The sequence below is a fragment of the Hemibagrus wyckioides genome, linkage group LG09 (assembly GCF_019097595.1).
Source record: "Hemibagrus wyckioides isolate EC202008001 linkage group LG09, SWU_Hwy_1.0, whole genome shotgun sequence".
In the NCBI taxonomy this organism is placed as follows: domain Eukaryota; kingdom Metazoa; phylum Chordata; class Actinopteri; order Siluriformes; family Bagridae; genus Hemibagrus; species Hemibagrus wyckioides.
This window is the reverse complement of record NC_080718.1, coordinates 14,268,050-14,288,119: the sequence shown is the minus strand read 5'-3', so window position 1 is coordinate 14,288,119 and position 20,070 is coordinate 14,268,050. Positions and strand designations below refer to the sequence as shown.

Below are 20,070 nucleotides of genomic sequence, written 5' to 3'. Positions count from 1 at the left end.
TTTTTTTTGGAATAAAAAACAATATTCTTAAAACATTCCCAATAATAGTCTCTTATATAGTCTCAGAAGGTTAGACAAAGGCTGCTTTCAGGTATTAATTATGTAACTATAAGATAACATTCTCAGGGGAATATTTCCACAACCTGGAGGCATGTTCCTTTAAAAGTTTTGAAGGTATGTCCCCATAACATCTCTAATGCTTAGCTTAGCAGTTTGGAACTAACTATCTGAACTCTATTTCCCTTTTCTTCCCCTGTTTACATGCACACTGAGTGAAGATTAACTGCTAATGCTGCATCGTATGGTAATATAACATAAACGGAAGAAAGTGCAAACTGTAATTGGCAAGTATCACTTTGATTGGCAGCACTGAAAGAGCAATGCTATTCCTCCAACCCTGGGAGCTCCACTGGATGACTAGCAAATTCTTTTCCACTCTGCCACTTATAGGGAGACTATAAGAAGTACCTTTCAGGCACACACTTCCTCCTTAAAAAGTATTGTCCACTGAAAGTGCATAAAAAGTACATGCAGCTCCTATGTTCTCCAAGAGGACTAACTATGCTATATGTGACAATCAGAAATGAAAAAATGAGCAAGAGAGAGAGAGAGAGAGACAGACAGACAGACAGACAGACAGACAGATAGTGACCCAGAGAGAGAGAGAGAGACAGACAGACAGACAGATAGTGACCCAGAGAGAGAGAGAGAGAGAGACAGACAGACAGACAGATAGTGACCCAGAGAGAGAGAGAGAGAGAGAGAGAGAGACAGACAGACAGACAGATAGTGACCCAGAGAGAGAGAGAGAGACAGACAGACAGACAGACAGATAGTGACCCAGAGAGAGAGGGAAGAGGGAAGGAGACAGAGACAGGAAGAGAGGCATGACGCTTGTGCATTGAATTTGTGCATGTGTGTGGGTGTGTGTGTTAAGTTTCGCAGACGTAGTACTCAAAGACAGTACACAAGCAGTTTGGAGAGGAACACTGAGGAAAAGAAAGCCTTATGCTCACACAGGGATCCTCGTGAATCTAATTCTCCCATTATTCAATGCAGACTTAAAAAAAAATGCAATTTTTTTTTTTTTTTCAGTTTTGACTGTCCTCTAGTTCCAGAGTTAAAACACAGCTCTTTAGCACTACAGCAACATAACAGTGCTGTGGGTAAACATGCATGAGATGGCGCTCACCTCCTCCTGTGATGCATAGTTGGATGCCTCTGGGTTCACGGACCAGTAGCAGTAATCAAAGGCAAACTCTAACAGCCTCTCTCTGGAGTCACCTGGAGCCTCGGGTCGTCCATCCGTACGCCCATCCAGCTGTAAAAAAGAAAAAGAGAGAGAAAGAGAGAGAGAGAGACAAAAACAAGAGAAGGAGAATTCAAAACCCAGAGAAGAGAGTGTGAAAAATGTAATATCTCCACTGCCAAAGCTCTAGCAGGCTCCAATGAGGTCATATCCTATGAGGGAGTACTTAAAGCATCAATTACTGATACCAAACACATGTGCAGCCAGCATCCCTTCATTATTCTCTTATGAAATAATGACAGATGATAACTCATAGCATACACATTTCTGCTAAAGTTTCATTTGTAATGTAAGATTTTGAAAGCAGAAGCTGGACTCATTAACAAATGATGTAAAACACCTAAAGTTGCACAGCCTGTACATGGGTGGTCGAAAAGCAGATCCTAGGGCAATAATGTTCCACTCTTTTCTAAAGCTCAACAGAAGAAATAAATGATTTGACTACACATGAATGACTCTCTGCTGACATTTAGAAAACCGCTGTTCCATTTAGCATCAGCATAAAGCAGTAAACACATGGCTGCAAATGTGAAATGCAAACACACACACATACAGTCTTCAGCAGTTTATCAGCTCTAATAAACAGACCTGACCTGCATCATTGGCCATTCAGCTGTGTCATTTACTGACAGTGTGCCATGTCTTGTCAGGGTAAGACAACAGGGAAAGGAGCGTGCAGAAACATGCCACTCGTCGCCAACGGCAACGGTGTGTTTGCCACAGTGGTTTAGCACTTTCCTGGCTTCGTTCAGCATGAGTTACCTCACAACTCTACACGGCTTTACTACAGCCATTAAAGCTCTGCTGTTCAATTTAGATCCAGGCTTTTATACGAACTGGGCTTAAGCAACGTGCCTCATTACTGAAATCCTTGTGCTATTCAAATTTTACAAGATTTCTAAGGCAGGATATGTACTAATACTGTTAAGTTATTCTGCACAGTAAAGGTCTCACTAAGAGAACCTTGGTATAGGATCAGCCACATGTTCTACATCCTAAATCAATCAGGCTGGACAAGTGAAAAAACATATCCAAGATACTGGAAGCTTTATACAATTTATTCCATGATTCTGTACATGCTGCCTAATAATGTGTCAAACTCTGACTGACCACTCTATCAGAATATAAAAGGTCTTTTATACACATCAATTAGAATGGAAAATTGATTGCTAATCTGAATAAAATTTAATTCCAGGCTGAATGAGGTGGCTAATCGTTTCATCAAACAAGATATTGCCTTTTTTTTAATTGTATCTGAATACTTTATCAGAATCTAAATGTGCATTTTATATGTAGAAAATAATTGTGAGGTTGGCCAGTGCAATGGACATCTTTTAAGGCAGACATGTTAAGCATTTAATTTATCAGCAAGGATGCAGAACAGTGTACTGAATGCGCTTTTCAACAATCAGTGCATCCTTCCTGAATGCTGGGCAAAATTTAAGTACTAATTCTTGTTCTTGTTGTTTGTGGTTTCTGTATAGAGGCAGCTCAGTGGTAAAGCTGTTGGATTACTAATCAGAAAGCCATGAGTTTACATTTTCAATTTCCAGCACTGCCCTTGACTATTAATTGCTCAGTTGTATAAATGAGATGAACATATAGCAATGCAGTTCATTTGGAATCTTTAATGTGTATGAGTGTGTGTCTTACTCCAGCTGTGTATATATCCTCCTGTCCTTTATGTGTACTAGCCAATCAGTTCTCTATGTCCATTGCCCTACAATCTCTAAATAACTCCTCTCGGGACAAGAAGCCAAATACTTTGTTTTTGTTTCCTCCCACTTTCTCTTTCCACATAACAACAGTTAACCCCAACACAGCCTGACTTCTCTTTAATTTTCACATATCACTAAATGCTGTGCTTCCTCGTCTGGATCCATGTAGCTGTCTACATACGATTTAAAATCCTGATACATGACTACTTGCTATCAAATGTCAAACAGTAGCTTGGGCCATAGATCTACAAGTATAGCTTAACTAAACCCTCTCCAGTTTAAGACTGAAGAAAAACAAGTCATCTTCTACACTGGCACCCAGGTGATGGAGTGAAATTTCACTGTCCCCATCCCAGTATAATGCAGAGCCACATCTTCAATAAGCACTGGAAACTTTGTGTGATCTCTTATGCTGGAGCTTTATGACTTCTATAACTGTTAATATCTTTATACTGAGGGATGATCTGCTTTAGAGCAAGCAGGAATAGTAAATGTAAACCAGATGTAAGACTTCAGGACCCAAACTGTATATATTTAAAAACTGACCACAAATACATTACTACACTATAAACAATGTATTATTACACAGGGCTGTGAACCAAACAAAACCAAGAAGTTGGGACTATGGGCTGCTCCTATATTTAGGAACTGTCATTATTATAATTACTGTTATTATTATTACAACTATTACTATTACTGTTATTAGAATTATTGGCCTTACTGTTTTCTTATTGCCACACATTTAGGGGCAAAAAACAGCCTTTTTTCCACTGATATATGCTAGTTTTTTTTCTTTTTTTCCTGTTTTCTCTGACTTCATACTCCTCCTCAGGCTTATTATATTTACACTCATCATTTATTTATTGGCTGATCTTTAATTGTCATGAAGATAATTAACAGTTGAATTGTCTGTTGACTTACAGGCACAGCAAGAATGCAATAACTCAACAACAACCTAGGTGTCTCTAAAACAAACACTGACCACACTGACCACACACACACACACACACACACATTCACACACACACACATACACACGCACCATTTTCCACTGCTAATTGGTAATATCTAAAAAAAAAATGAAAAATTAATAAAAGGGATCATAATAAAACACCCCAAATAATTTCACATAAAATATGCAAAAGATACAATAACAATATATACGCCACAAGACACAATAAAAACTGAATTTAAACAAATTCACAAAACATAATCTTCCGAGTATCAACACACAGAATTAGGAATCAAGGGTATGTAAACTTTTGACATGGTTCATTTGTGTAAATTGAGTTAGAATTGTGAAATAGCTTATTCAGGGCAGTACAAAATGCCATTTTTATGATCCCTCTTATTATTATTTTTTGTAATTATTAACATTTCACAGATTCTGCAAGGTATATGTAAACCTAGGACCCCAACTATATACGGTGCCTATAGAAAATCATCATACCCCTTTGAAATAGTTTATTTGTCGTACAGCCTGAAAACAAACCCCATTCCAAATAACATTTCCAGCTTTATTTGAAATTTTGGACTTAGAACATCAAACCAATAAAAGAAAAAACACAACAGTTCTTCAAATTAATAAAAAAACAAAAAAAAACCTATAATAACAGGGTTTGAAAAGTCATCAGCCCCTTGATTTAATACTAAAGAGCCACCTTTTGCTTTTTATATATGTATATATTCTATATACACCTTTTGCAGTCTATATATATATATATATATATATATATATATATATATATATATATATATATATATATATATATATGTATATATTTAAAAACTGAAAAACACAAATACATTACTACGTCTGTAAACAACATACTGCACTGTTCTGTACTGATGCTGTGAATCTTAAACTTATTCAGAATAAGTATTGTCTATACTTATATTTATATAGCATATATTTATAAAGTAGTTACAATCAGTGCAAAATAGCTGTGATTAAGTGAATATGTAATAACTGTGAGTAAATGTAATATAATGCTGCTGAATAAAACTGTGTGGTTCTGAGGTCAGTCAGAAAGAACAGACACAACTTTGTGACCTCGCTTTCTGTCACACACAATAATCCCACAAATCAGGTTATGTAGCGCTGGTTTCAGTCAGCACACAGAGGTATGGAATTCAGGGTTGAAGTAAGTGCATTTCTACACTGTTTACTCATGTTTAACTTCATGGTTGTTAAGTGAGTAAGTCCGTGTGGAAGCTTTGATGAAGTGACTACAAACCAAATGTTTGTTTGTTCAGTAGGTGCTTTCAATAAACACCAGTGTAATCGTGCAGGAAGTGGACGCTCTCCACTATCAGCTTCCTGTTAACGTGATCAAGTCTGAGCTCAACGCTGCATTTGCATCTTTTTTCCTTTAAAATCCTGCATGTGTGTAAACAGTAGCACTGCTTCATTGTATTTCATGAAATGTATGACTGCTACATTCCAACAACACCAAACTTACCTTCACATTTCTCACTCTCACCACCTTGTCCTCGACCTGTACAGCTATTCTCCCCGCATCCACACTTTCCCTGTAGGACAAAACAGACAAAAATGATAACAATCTGGCATCAAAAGTAACAATCTGCCTCTCGAAAAGTACGTTTTTAAATCAAGAACATGATGTTTTGTTCTTTCCAGAGCAAACTGTACAAGACTTTTGGGCTACTAGACAAGTTAAGATTTAGATTAATGCACCTTGTAATTCCAATATGTTGCTGTTTCCAGAGAAGGGATAGAAACCTATTTTTAAAAGGGTTCGGTTCAAATTAATCCATTTTATAGTTTTTGAAGGGTTTACAATTGTTGTAAATTAGTCCTATTTTCATATGCATTATTGAGAGCTGTATTTCATAACCAGTGACCACAATAATATTTAGTTTCTCATTTTTGTTGTTCATCACGTGTATTTCATAAATCAGGTTAATATGATAATAAACATTAATTGAAACATTGTACCATTTCAATTTTATTCCAGATTTATGAATTTCTGTAGTGCTTTTAAAACCCCAATAATGTCTTTTTGTCTTATTATTTTCAAAAAAAAAAAGAAAGAAAAGAAAATAGGAGAGAATAACAGTTCATAGTTGTTTTTGAATAATTACAAGAATTACAAGAACTAGAAGAAAATTCTTTCACAGACATTCCATCAAACTTAACTATAAAGGAAATGTCATTCTTAAATGAAAACACTGAGAGTTGGTACATTTCGGGGGTACAACAGGAATAAAACACCGCAGAATAAGCTATCATCCTAAAACAAACCTAACATTGTTGATTTGTAATTACAGCATGCCAAGTGGAGTTTTATTACTTTTATTACTTACGATTAGAGAATACTTGTTAACCCACTAAACCCATCGTCAGATCCAAACATAAATTCCTGGTGTTCATAACTATAAACATTTTCTACTTGTTCAGAGTAGTTGCTAAATACTAGGCTTTAAAATGAAACTTTAAGCCAAAATAAAATACTTTTACTTAAAAAGGCAATAGCCTTGAAATTCCTCCCTAGTGATCCAAAATCGAGATCGACTCCATACAGGCGAGTAAAAACAGCGTGAAGTGGATCGTCTCTGAGACTCTACTCTCTACTCCTTTGCTGTTTTGCACAGCAAACTGCAGAGTGTGTCAAACAGACATGAAAACACATTAATGACCAACTCCTCCATGAGCTGCACAGCTGAGGGAAAGCAGACTTGCTGTGTGTGTGTGTGAGAGTGAGAGAGTGAGAGAGAGAGAAGGAGAGAGAAGAGCAAGGACAGCTGTGTGTGCATTCCAGCTGTTCCAGACTGATGCAAGAGAGTGAAATCTGAAGTCGATCCCAGAATTGTGTCAGTGTGTCTTCTGAAATGCTGATTTTTAATTTGTCTAAAAAGTTGTTCAGGTCTGCAGTGTGTATCAGAGCAAGGATTTGTTTTATACCCAACAATCAGTACCAAGCAGATTTCCCTTTCGCTGCCAGCCCTAAAGGCGGCCCTGCCCAAAACCTCAGCAGCCTGCCTTCTCATCTCCTTGCCATGAGAAAGATTTATGACAAGAGTCTTGCTCCAAAATTTGTAACACACAACATAATATAAACCAACATATTTGTGTGTGATTTCCATACAGTGTTACTTCTCAGTGTTTGTTTCTGACAGAACTGTGTGCTTCTTGTAATTGAGTTTGCGTGTAATGAGTTTTGGTTCCCTCTCTGATCTTCCTATAACTGTATTTCCCTTGTTTCTGGTGAGCTCGTGGAACCTATTTATGTTGTTGTTCCTTTAACAGCTGTATGCGCTTCTGTTCAGCCACACTTATAAGCTAATTTAGAAAATGAGTAATTGCAAATGTCAGTGTACCACAACAGAAACCACTACATCTAAAGCTACATCGATGTTTTAGCTTGACAAAGATGGGAAGTACTGAAAAGAGGAAAAGAGGAAGCAGCACCGGACCTTATTGTCACTGAACTCAATATAAAACCAAGCTTATTATAAAGACATGTCTATTTGCATAACAGGAACAGTAAGACATGAGATCATCCTTTGCCATGGATGGACAGTTTGTGGGGAAATTTAAATGTCAACGCCGCTGAAACTTACAGCTCGGTCTGACACAGGTTGAACTGGTCATGCGGGTAGACCAACTTCAGTTTTCAGTGATCCATAAATATTTAATGTCAAATTTTTTAACTGATTTACTGTCATGTTTACTTCATGAAAACCTGTCTATGATGCATTAGCAGCAGCAATTCGGAAACTCTTTCCTTTCAGAGGCTTGCAAAGATCTACCAGTTTGACTGGATGGTCAGATCAAGCATGACTTTTCAGCAGGGAAAACCAAAAATGCAGAAAGCCTGGACGTTATTTGAAACCTCATTTTCGTGACCACTGTTAACACTGTTTTTAGTCTTCACCGATTGAAACCTTTGGGAACTAGCTGTATATTTTGTTCGGTTCCAATTCCAGGCATGTGGTGAAAAACATATCTGCTGGTACATTAGCATGAGAGGTTAGGACAAAGCGAAATGTGAGTTTCCTTTAGTCTGGGTTGGAAAGAAAATAAGTATTCACCCCTAGAGTCAGTCTGATCCTGCAGTAATTTAGCTCATGCTGGTGGGTGGAGCAATGCTACCCCATGTCTGGTTTTAATAGTGCTGTTAAAGAGCTGAAGGGAGGAAAAATAAAGTACATTTTCCACAAGATAATAAAGCAGCATGCAATTGCGTCTATAACGTGAACAAGAACTACTTTTAGATGTAAACACTATGCACTGGACCTTGAATTTAATGACCTGTAATATAATAAAGAACTAATGACATAAAAAAAGTAAAGCCTTAAGTCCCAGTGACAAAAACTGCATTCTATTTATTCCATAAATGAAGACTTAGAGCTTTAACTGCTTGGCATTATAACAGGCATGAAGAGGAACAGTAGTGTCAGCTCCAATTCCCACACATAGCAACACCACCAACAAAAGCTCTCAGTTGGCGCTTTCTATAATAATAATAATAATAATGATAATAATAACGAATAAAATCCAGCAACATTGGCGTTAACGGAATCGGATCGAGCTTTCTTTCTGATTTACCTTGAGTTTAGAGGACGGACTCGGATCGCGACTTTCACGTTTGCCATCGAGGTTTTGTTTAAGCAGGACGGAGGATTACAATGTTGAGTCAGAGTCCAGATGTGGTTAAATGCCAGCTGATAAACTGTTCATCCCGATCAAATGGAGAGCGTCGACAGTAAGAGTTAAAATCCATGATGTTTATGGCAGTGCAGAGGAAAAAAGCACAAGAGCTGAAAGAGAAACTGCACTGAAGCTGAAACTTCCTGCCGCCTGCAGGACACGCAGCAGGAGGAGGAGGAGGAAGGAGGAGATCACAGCACAAGCACTCAGGATAACCATGTGCTCACTTCATACATTATTAATAAATAACGTACATCTAAATCTCTCATTGAAAAGTATAAACTGGCCAAGTATGTGAATAGTAGTAAAATAGGGGCAATAGTGATAAAAAGCGGATGCAAATATGCTTCATTTATTAATCAACGTCTGGGTCTTTAATATTGCATTAAATGATTTTTTTTTTTTTTTAAACAAACTCAAAGTTCACTTTAGGTTATTTGCCAAACTCCATTATGATGTACCTAAAAAAAAAAAAAAAAAACCATCTTCAGTGACCTTGTTATATTGGTCAGGGTCAAGGTGCCTCTAAAGCACATTCCTAGAAAAACTGGAAACGAGGCAGGTGTACCTCCGGCATAAACGGGCGCGCGCGTGCACACAAACACACACACACTTCACCCTCCCTGTTTTTGTTTGTGAGCTGGTGAACCATCAACGATGTACATCATTTAAATAAAAACACATTCACAAACTCTACCAATTACTAAATATTTATTATATTTTTGATATTAAACATAGTTTAAAACCAACTCATAACATTAAGTCCAACATGAACCAAGTGTTCAGTAAAATGCATTCCAAAGCATTCTAAGCAACAAACATTTACGCATACAAAGAAATACATTTAGAGTATGGATAAGAGAATGATCACAGTCACAAAATCAGGGAGCTAAACATGATGTAAGTGTCTATCAATGCAATTTTCTGTACTCTGGTGCATATCCTATTAGGCCTAGACATATTTTCACAGACAGGTGCATAAACAAAACCTGTCCCCTCCACCACTAACCTGGACATGGGTATCTTTTAGATATGTGCATTCATAATCATAACACACACATAAGTGTTATACACTATATGGTCAAAAGTGTGTGTACACCTGACAATCAAACCCATATGTAGTTTTTCATTAAACTAGAAATTACAAGTGTAAAGAGCTCTGACCTCAAACACTGAACACCTGTGGAATGAGGGCCTCCTCAACTGACCTCAGAGTCCGACTTCACTAATGCTCTTGTAGATGAGTGGGCAAATCACCCTATCCACGCTCCAAAATCTAGTGGAAAGCCTTTCCAAGATGAGCAAAGATAATGTTAACCTCTAAAAGCGCACTAAATCTGGAATAGGAGGTTCAAAAGCTCAAGCAGATTGTGTGATGAGGTGTGCACAAAATTTTGCCCATATAGTTTACTCAAATACCTATGCAACAGTACTGCTTGGATCTATTGCACCACTCCCTCTTCACCATTTGGAAAGAATTATATAAACTTATCCAGTCTCAGTCAAAACTGACAAATGCATATTTTAAACAGCTTTCATAGCCATGTTTGTATCCTCATTTGCATAAAAAACACCGATACTAAAACAGGAATATCAGGCCAAGGTGCAAAGTAGCAACTGAGGTGCAATTGCTGCTTTGAAGTTCAAAAGCTATACTATTTCTCCTCCAACAAATGAGGATTCAGTACACTGTAACTGGCTCAAGGGAATGTACAAGATGCGAAATAGAGAAATTAAGACTCAACACCCGTGAGAACGTTCAAACAAAATTTGCTGTCCAAAATGCTTTTGGAGAATCAAATGCTCACCATATAGTAAAGTGTTTAAAATCATTTTAAAATCAAACACCACATGATGTGATCTGTTGTTTTCCTTTGTATATTTTTGTAAATGTTGGTGTTGCCCTCTTTTGATCACTGGGAGATCTGCAGGATGTCACTAGATTTCAGTAAAGGCACTGGTAAAGGAGAGGCCAAAGATAGCTTCTGGAAATAGTCAATGGATTCCTACAATAAAGCAAAGAGAAATTATGATATTGTTTATGTGACTAAACAATGTTGATGAACTGAAGTCTTTTGTGATATGTATGTATGTATGTATGTATGAGACCATTACCACTGGAAAAGAGAACTCTGATAGTTTTGCCCTGTGAGATCCCACTTCTTCCTCTGTCAAAAGGCCTTTCTCCATAAGCGTTTTAACAAAGAGCACGTAGTTATATCTCTGTAAAGACAGATAAAAGAGAGTGTACTCAAACAGCTGTAACCACACATGAAATGAAAAATATCAGCAGTGTCAAGTCTACTTTTACTGGTAGTCACCTGCAGGTCACTGGCATTGATGATGGCAGTAAGTGTAGGCTCACTGAAGAGAAGGTGCAAAGTCACATGGGTAGAGGGATTATGAGTCCACAAAACAACCAACTCATTCAATACAGATCCAACATGAACAGCTTCATTCCCGTTACCCCCAGCTGAGATCACCAGGGGTAGTTCTCCAGACACTGTGCAAGACATGCAAAACACACAAAATATTAGGAAAATATATGTATATGTATATATATATATATATATATATATATATATATATATATATATATATATATATATATACATATATACATATATACATATATACACACATATATATACACATATACACACACACACACTTTTTTTTATATATTATATATATATATATATATATATATATATATATATGCATACAGTCCATAAATAATTACCTAGCTTGCAGGCCAACAAGACAGTACAACGCAATAGCATCTGCTCAGCAACTGTAGATATGAACTGCAAAGAGAACAGAAAGAAGGGGTAAAAAAGTAAAAAATAATAGCTACAGAATACCAAGATGGTAAACGAGGGAAAACAGTTTTACCCTTCTACATCTTAGTGTTTGTCCCACTTTGTCAAGCAGACAGCTAATCTGCTGCACTGTAAGAACTTCCTCTTCAGATCTGGGTCCTACTGCGATGCTCAGCACTTCCTGAAATGAGCATTTTCTTTGTATAAATTAAGCAAGCTAAACAAATTCTGACAACAAAACATTTCATATAAAAAACCTCAATTCCTCAATTCATAATTAGGGATGTTTTTAATACCCACTAATGTACTAGTAGTTATTTTTAATCACAGCATATAATAATTATTTAAAACAGTCAGTACCTTTAACTCGATAATAACATCTGATGCCAGTGGACCTTTGTGGGAGCAGTCTTGTGGGCATGAGGACCCAGCGTCCTGTCCTGAGGAACTCTTCCGTGTCTGCACATTTTTGCCAGGTCCTCCTCCGTCCATAGAATCATTGCTTGTAGGACAAGGCACATTCTTCATCACCCGTTCAAAAGTACTTTTCCACTCCCTCTTTATAAGAGCTATAGAGACACATATGCATATATAATTCTATAGATGTACTACACAGAGATTTTGTCATATTGACCAGTAATGCATTAAATTCACTGTTAGTGCTCCAGTACAGTACCTGTGATATTGGAGGACAGCCAGCTGCAGGCTTTGTCAGTTGCCAAACGTGTGGTGATGCTCTCAGATGTTGTCAGAACCTGCAAGAAGCTCTGTTTAGGGATTTTGGAGTGTTGTCAATGGAAAGATCAGATCCTACATGAGGCTACTTACAGCTCGAGATGTCTCATCAGGCAAAAGAACTCTTACAGCTCTTGGTGCATTCTCACTGCAAAACCTAGTCCAGAAGGCACAAGCAATCAGATGTCAAGAGAGGAAAAATAATACACAACACAGTCTTTTTGACGCATAAATATATGAGTACTAAAGCTGACCTGGTGGCTCTCTCCAGGGCCTGCATGCCTGTGTCACAGAGCATAGCACAGATCAAGTCGTTCAGCTTGGCTGCATTAACATTATCTGAACCCAAACCATCCCTGAGAGTCTTCTTTCCATCCTGAACTAGCTCAGACACCAGTGTGGCCCTGATTTACACACATGTACACACAATTAAAGTACGCAAATATAAGAGGAAGGCTATACACTATATAATCACACAGAATATAAATAAGAGCACTGAGAATTGAGACTGACTTGATGTGTTTAACACAGTTAGATCCAACGCGTTCAGCCACAAACTCCACAGTACGTTTAAGTGAAGGAGGCTGATTATGAAAAAAGGCCTGTTCCAGGTCCAGCTACAATAAATGAAAGAAAATGTTACTTTTATACAGTTAGCTATAAATAAGAGTTGCAGATTTATTTTTTTGCCTAGATGTACATAAGCAGGATATTTTAAACTGGATAGACATTTGTTCAGACTTGTTCATTTTAAATACTAAATCCAAAACACAGCAATAATAATAAAAAAAAAACCTGTGTTACCTGTAGTTTCTGCTGAGAGAGGGTAGTGGAGGGACCTCTGGGCTCAGCAGATGTAGGTGTGATCTTGCGGATCAAGCCTCCAGTCTTGGACGCACTCCCTGACACAAAAGCTGCCAACAGCTTGCGAAATTCCCCTGGTTAAACCATTTCCAATTACACTCAATATATAATTGTCAACATAATATGACTGTTACAATCTCTCATTTGTAGACAATACCAAGTTCCCCTCACCTAAATATGGGCAGCAGGTATAGAGAAGCTGCTGATCCACTAAGGGCAGATTGTCCTGAGAAGAAAATATATTGGTAATTATTACTTGGTCAGTATTAAGACTGTATTTAAAAACAGAAATGTAACAGAAATTTGGCTACTAAAGAAATAATAACAAGCCAGTCCAATCGGCCTCTGCGCTATAATCGTTAAGGCATTTACAGTGAAAAAGAAATGTTCAACTAACAACAGACTGTGGTTACTGAAATGCTGGCATTTACTCACCAACCCTTGACTGCTAGTTTGATTCTCCAGGTCCTCTAGTTCCTGCACACTTATGCTAAAGAAGAGATCCTCTGGAAAGACTGGAATCTAGAGTCAGACAGTATGAATATTAGTCGAGTCACGTGACAAACGCTGTTTGTGTGTGTTTTAAGTCATTTTAGTGCAATTTGTCTCACCTGGAAAAGCCAACCCAGCACTGCCACCAACAGCATCTGATTCAAGTAATACTGCTCTCCAACTTTACCCAACCTCATCCTCCTAACACAAACAAATGTACAGTTAGTACACTTACAAATACAAAACTCATCATGTGTGTTCCATTGAGACAAACCTGTAGATTTGAAGCAGGAGACCCAGAGCAGTCCTGTAGCAGGGCAGAAACGGGCCGGTGTAGTCCAGCATGGAGAGGAACTCAACCAGCCAGGGAATAGTAAGCACAGTGCGCTTCCTACGCACACAACTCCTCAACATTGCAGAGACATCCAGCGCTGGGGCACTCTGGAAAATACACAGAAAAAATACATTAAAGTATGCATTTCAAACAACTCTATTGTGAGACCTCTAAATAACTCATGTCCCTGTCATGCTTTGTAAGATGCATCTACCTTACTGCGCAGAGCAATGGCAGCCTCCCGGATCTCTTTGGATGGTGCCTCAGAGGTCTGGTAGGGCATAAAGGAGATGAAGCCCAGGAACTTGGCAAGAAGTCGAGCCACAAGGAGTACTGAAGCGAATCGCTGCTTTTCATCCTACCAAGAGAAAGGCATTAAAAGAGAGATTCAGCACTCAAACATTTGTTGTTTAACTGTGCAATTAGACAACTGCTACATAATTCTTTCAGCCACACTGAGCACTGATAATATTCTATTTTAAGCTAGAACATGGTCTGAACCTGCTGTTCCATGTCTCCATCTCCCTCTACTTCTCCTGTGGTTGAGGAGCCATCAGGGCCCAGGATAGACACCTCATTCAATTGAAGCAGCTGCTGACACAAACCATCCTTCAGGTGTTGGTTCAACTGGCAGCTAGGTCAGAGAGGAGGAGATACAAATACAAGTTAGCTAATGTCAGATTCAGGCAATTCATATTAAACACAGAATCTGTACTTGAACCTTGCAAATGTGCACAAGAATATTTTAAGCAATAGAGTAAAACTTGAGCCTCTAGAACGAAAATGTTACACATACACAATTCTCATGAGATGAAGTCCAAGAAGAAAAAAAAAAAACCCAGCATGACAGTGTAACTTTACCAGCTAGCTGTCTGTAGGAAATCTCTGAAGAACTCCTGGTGTCCAGGAAAAGAGGGTGGAGGGCAAGGGCCACTTAGAGCCTGCGGCTGGATGAGACGCTCTTGCAGTCTCTTCAGCCTCCCCAGGCTGTCTGCCCCCACCATGCCCAGCAGATCTGCATCTGGAGCATCACCAGGAGAGCTGAGCTCCCTGTGGCCCTTACACATCTACAGCAAGAAATTCGGTGAATGCCTGGCAAGTCAACTGTGCAATCTACATGTAAGAAAAACCCATAAGGGCTTACCTGAACAAGCTGCTTCTGGAAAAGCCTGGCAAAGTGACAATGGTTTCCTGCTCCGGTCAACTGACCGACCATTCCCCTGTAGAAAATAAATGTGAGCAGGATCATGTAATAGAAAGCATTATCATGGAGTTTCCTAAAATAATTATTTACACAAACAGATCAGCCACCTCACCTGATTCGACTGCCTAGTGCTGCCTCAAACACCCATCCGGGCTCCTTATGATAATCTTCCCATTCTCTTAGCAGCTCATAAAAAATATCTCTATAACAGCAGATGATACATGGATTCATATGGATAACATGATTCTTTTGTAACAACACACACTGAGTATCTACTATACAGTACCTTTGTTTCTTAAAGATGTGGAAGGCCTTGTCACTGCTGAAGTTATTTCGGTTGTCAGTGGCCGGCTGGAACGGCACCGTATGAATGAAGGCGGTGTGGCTGGGCATTGCCTAGGGTACCAGTAAAGACGATGTGCTAAGTTTGTGTTAAAAAACGTTTTTACAGGTTTTAAAATAGGGAAGATTTGAAAGTTCTATAGTTACATGTGAGTCACACCAGTTTGAAGTAAGGAAGACTTAAGCATAGCTACATATCAAACGAAAGAATTTATTAGAAACGGGATCAAAACAATGTCACTTCTGGACTGTAAACCTTAGCTGTGCAGGTATCTTGAGCTTGTGCTAGGCGATCACGCAGGGCTGGAGAGAATGTGCCAACTCTTTCATTCTCTGCCAGTAGACGCAGCGTGCAGCGGTCCAGGTGTGAAAGCAAACTAAAGACAAAAGCAGTCAAAAACAGGACCAATCAGCACCAAAGCAAGGCAGACTATGAAAAGGCAAAAAGAAGATAAACACACTCACGCAAACTGCTTCTCCAAAACTCGCACTGCAAAATACACACAGCTGTGGACATTTCCCAGATAAGTTCTCTCAAGGAAATCTGCAAAATGACAAAATTCTTTATATGAATAACAAAGTAAACAACGAGTTAAGAAATGGCTGAGAAACATGAGCACAGCAATAACCTGTCTTTCTCTCACACACACTGGGACACATTTCTGTAGGCTCTGAGGTAGACAAACTCCGTGAAGTCAGCAGCTGCAGCACAACGAACAGCTCCAGGAACACACATGGCACCAAGTTCTCTACAATAAAGGTACCAACAAAAAAAACAAAACATGAAAATCAGCAAATTCATGCATTTGTTACCCCAGAATTAAAGTAATAGTTTTCTATTTTTAAACAGATATGTTATCAGTAAGTTAGTCTGTGATCTCATGAAATATGTTTATAGCTGGTCATATCTGACTACTGACTCAATACCTTGTCATAAAACTGATGTCAAATTGCTGTATATTTGGGTTAGGATAAGAATAGGAATAGAAGTGAAACTCAAAAACTAAATATAATTCATTTAATGCTAAGTCATTTAACTACTTGCTATCCTGTGTGCTCCATTGATTTTTAAAACGTTTTAAAAATAACGTTTTAACTAGTATTTAATCTACAGCACCATCTGGTGGTACCTCACCTGAAATGCATGCGCAGTACAGATCAGCTAGAATATCAAGCTCTGGTGCATGAGTCACTTTAGTGGGGTCAGGGCAGGGTGCCTGGGGATCCGGAGTCACCTTTGAGCTTGACCTCTGTATTGATTTTGTGGGAGTACAAACAGTTGCACTGGGCTTCAGTGGGGAGCTGCTCTGCTGTGCAAGTTTAGACCTGAAAAAAAGGGGGACAAAACAGAACAGTGTCACTTTGGACATTAAACAAATAGAGAAAAAATAGTTGGGAGATTCTCATTTGGTTGAAAGAATACCTTTCTTTCTTTAGTAGCTCCCTCTCCTCTTGCAGACAAAGTGGACTCCCTGTAGTCTGCCCCGTTCCTGTGGCCTCCGGGATGGAAGGAGGACTGCACGGCTTGCTGAGGGGTGTGGAGGTAAAGCAGCTTTTGGGTTTAGAGTTTGGTCGCTCCGCACTTACTGGAGTTGGATTGATGCGCCGCGACGGTCTTGTTGCTCTAAACACAATCAGACACACAACACAATTTAATTATGGAAAAAAAAAGCTGAGTTGGTGAATGCTTTTTTTTTTTAGGTGAAAACATTCATGGCATCCTCTGTAATGTTACACTGCTACAATAAAACACGAGCCATCAATATGGCATTTCATTAAAAACATTCACATTGCACAAACTTTAGAGAAAGAATTAGCTCACTAATAAGTTAGCTCAATAAGTCACTCACATAGGCATGGCCTGAGATGCACTCATTGGGGGAAATTCCTCCAGATTGTTAAAGTTAAGCTCTACTTGTGTAGGTGGTGACACTGGATCATTAGTCCTCCCTCCACCTCTTTCCTTTCTTCCTGCAACATCACAGCTGCCAGCCTCCACGGAATACCCATTGCGTGCCCCAGTCTGACGGTTTGATGCCGCTCCAAGCCCGCTACTTCTCCTGCGCCCTCGATGTGGCTGAAATGTAGGGCTGGCCTGAAAGTCTGGTGGCGAGGTCATAAAGTCAGCAAGACAGTGGCGCTGAGCAGATCGACGTTCAGAGGTCACGTGTCTCGGGGCAGGACTCCATCCTGAGCTAAAAGACGGGCTGCTGAAAGCACTTATTCCGGTAAGACTTTGAGAGGTTGTCAGTGGACTGTCCTGTTCGCTAAGATTGTCCGGTTGCGATGTGGAGGGAGCAGGCGAGAAGAGCTGGACACGGCTGGCACTGCGGGAACCTTGGCTTGCAGATGCTCTGTTTGATGCTCTCCGATCACTAGAGGATCCCTGGGCTCTGAGGGACCTGGTGCTGCTGGGTGTCTTGGCTGGGGTGCTGGGGCCATGAGTCAGAGTATTACTGCTCTGATCCCTCAGGAAATTCAGGAGGAATGGCACAAACTCGTGCTTCCTGACAGTTAATAGCAGATCTTGGTCTCCGCTACAGTCCTGCCATGACACAAAAGTGAGCTTTGCATCATCATCATCATCATCATCATCAATAATAATAATAATAATAATAATAATAATAATAATACATCAAACAACATTTAACTTTGGAAAGACCTGAAGAGAAAAACAATACAAACTGTAGTACATTTATATACTTATATACTGAAACAACAAAAATACGAACAAAGCTGATTATATAAAGATTTGATTATTATATTAAACATATAATGTTATATATATTTTGTCGTAGAGTTAGTTTTCATGCATTTTCGAATAAAATGCCTAATTAGATATAGCAACTAACAAAGTAAAGTAACTGTGGCTTCTGTGTGTTAGCTTTAAAAACTGTCTTATTTTATACATTGAAATGTAATACAATTCTTTCTTTCTTTCTTTCTCTTTCTGTGTGTGTGCGTGTGTGTGCGTGTGTGTGTGTGTGTGTGTGTAAAATAACTAACTGGCTATGTTTCTCTTGCTGTGAGGAAATGGCGTGTCAAACACAGCCAGCTATCGAGCTAGTGCTTGTTGCTAACTGAAGTTGTGAACTATCTTGAGTCGTGTTTCTTTTCTGCTATGCGATGACAATGTCATTTTTATCTCAGGAAGAATATAAAAATGTATCCCTTGTAAATACGCAATGAATTCCTTACAGTTTTTCCTCGCAGCCAGTTCAAAGCTCTGCACAAGTCCACGTCTCCCCGGAGCAACGATTCCAAAAGAGCCGCCATTCTCTCCCGAGCAAAGTAATGAGAGCAACGAGAACAAACTTAATTTTCAAAATAAAAGTCCACGCTTCTTCAGTAGCGCTTTCAGACGTCCGTGAAACACAAGGGTTAATTTGTTGGTTTGATTGTTTACGTGTAAATATCTTACTAGTTCCAGGCAACCACAGTGCACCATTATTATAATATATTTGTTATACAGATTTGACATTTATTATCCTTTATGAAATAGAATTATGTTGCCAAACGTTTTGGGACACCTGCCTTTACATCCACATGAATGTAATATGGAGTTAGCCCACCCTTTACAGCTATAACAGCTTCAGCTCTTCTGGGATGGCTTTCCACAAGGTTTAGGAGTGTGTTTATGGGAATTTTTGACCAATTTGTGAATTTGTGAGGTCAGGCACTGATGCTAGACGTGAAGGTCTGGCTCGCAGTCTCCACTCTAATTCATCCCAAAGGTGGATCCATCAGGTTGAGGTCAGGACTCTGTGATGTTCCTCCACACCAAACTCACGCATCCATGTCTTTATGGACCTTGCTTTGTGCACTGGTGTCCAGTCATGTTGGAACAGGAAGGGGTCATCCCCAAACTGTTCCCACAAAGTTGGGAGCATGAACTGTCTAAAATGTCCTTAAGAGTTCCTTTCACTGGAACTAAAGTCCCCTCAAAAACAACAACTGAATTCAATGATTTGGAGGGGTGTCCTAAAACCTTTGCCAACATAGGGTATCTTATTATTGCACAGTACACTCAAACTGCATCTGTAACTTTCTTACAAGTCATTATAATAGTATATATCCTAGGCGTGCAACTGTAGCAGCAAAGTAACATTATAGGCAATATAAAAAGCGCAAACAGTGCTTGGCAGTAATAGTGTAACACCTCGGAGGTACAAGGAGCAATAAAACCAGTACAGAATGGAAATGTGGCTATAGAGTCAACACAGTTGTATTTAGGAATTCTTAAAGCTCACAATTTTCTTTCTTGTTTTCAAAAAAAAAAAAAAATTTAACTCAAAGTTATATTTAGCTCTTACAGTCATTATCCTGACTAAATAAAATTAACTTAAATTTAATAACTGTTATCTAAACCAAAGTAATGTAAATGATAATAATAATAATAAAAAAGCTTAGGCTTATAAGTAATGTTGAATCTAATGCCTACTTCAATCTAATGACAATAATTTTTTTTTTTTTTGTAGATATCTGTGTCTTAACCTGTGTAATATAAATATGAGGTTGTTTTATCGCATAATATCAGCAAGAAAAGCCTGGCACATACAGTAGCATAACTTACATG

The 20,070-nt window shown here is 38.8% G+C and overlaps 2 protein-coding genes across 3 annotated transcripts in view; both read right to left on the bottom strand.

Moving 5' to 3' along the window:
* The window catches only part of stard9 (StAR-related lipid transfer (START) domain containing 9), a 36,328-nt gene extending 27,466 nt beyond the window's left edge, over positions 1 to 8,862 (bottom strand). Inside the window, exons 1-3 of one of the 2 annotated variants that reach the window (XM_058399015.1) lie at positions 8,600 to 8,862; positions 5,490 to 5,559; positions 1,193 to 1,321 (exon numbers count right to left, since the gene is read on the bottom strand). In XM_058399015.1, coding sequence (XP_058254998.1) covers positions 1,193 to 1,321; positions 5,490 to 5,559; positions 8,600 to 8,646 — 246 coding nt within the window. In that variant the 5' untranslated portion in view covers positions 8,647 to 8,862. Of the gene's footprint in view, positions 1 to 1,192; positions 1,322 to 5,489; positions 5,560 to 6,354; positions 6,569 to 8,599 lie in introns of those variants that run through there. The other variant, XM_058399016.1, reaches the window with a different exon arrangement.
* A 533-nt stretch (positions 8,863 to 9,395) lies between these two features.
* On the bottom strand, positions 9,396 to 18,783 carry cdan1 (codanin 1). Its single transcript, XM_058399918.1, has 28 exons — positions 18,693 to 18,783; positions 17,345 to 18,039; positions 16,918 to 17,118; positions 16,630 to 16,820; positions 16,124 to 16,243; positions 15,960 to 16,038; positions 15,751 to 15,871; positions 15,439 to 15,548; positions 15,265 to 15,354; positions 15,093 to 15,168; positions 14,810 to 15,015; positions 14,450 to 14,582; positions 14,163 to 14,306; positions 13,889 to 14,055; positions 13,734 to 13,815; positions 13,558 to 13,644; positions 13,294 to 13,348; positions 13,063 to 13,196; positions 12,772 to 12,875; positions 12,513 to 12,662; positions 12,352 to 12,415; positions 12,200 to 12,278; positions 11,884 to 12,092; positions 11,597 to 11,704; positions 11,445 to 11,508; positions 11,023 to 11,204; positions 10,817 to 10,924; positions 9,396 to 10,707 (listed from the first exon to the last, which is right to left on the bottom strand). Exons 1-28 carry the CDS (start codon positions 18,768 to 18,770, stop codon positions 10,615 to 10,617), a joined length of 3,930 nt encoding a protein of 1,309 aa, XP_058255901.1. The 5' UTR covers positions 18,771 to 18,783; the 3' UTR covers positions 9,396 to 10,614.
* Between the last annotated feature and the right edge of the window lie 1,287 nt (positions 18,784 to 20,070).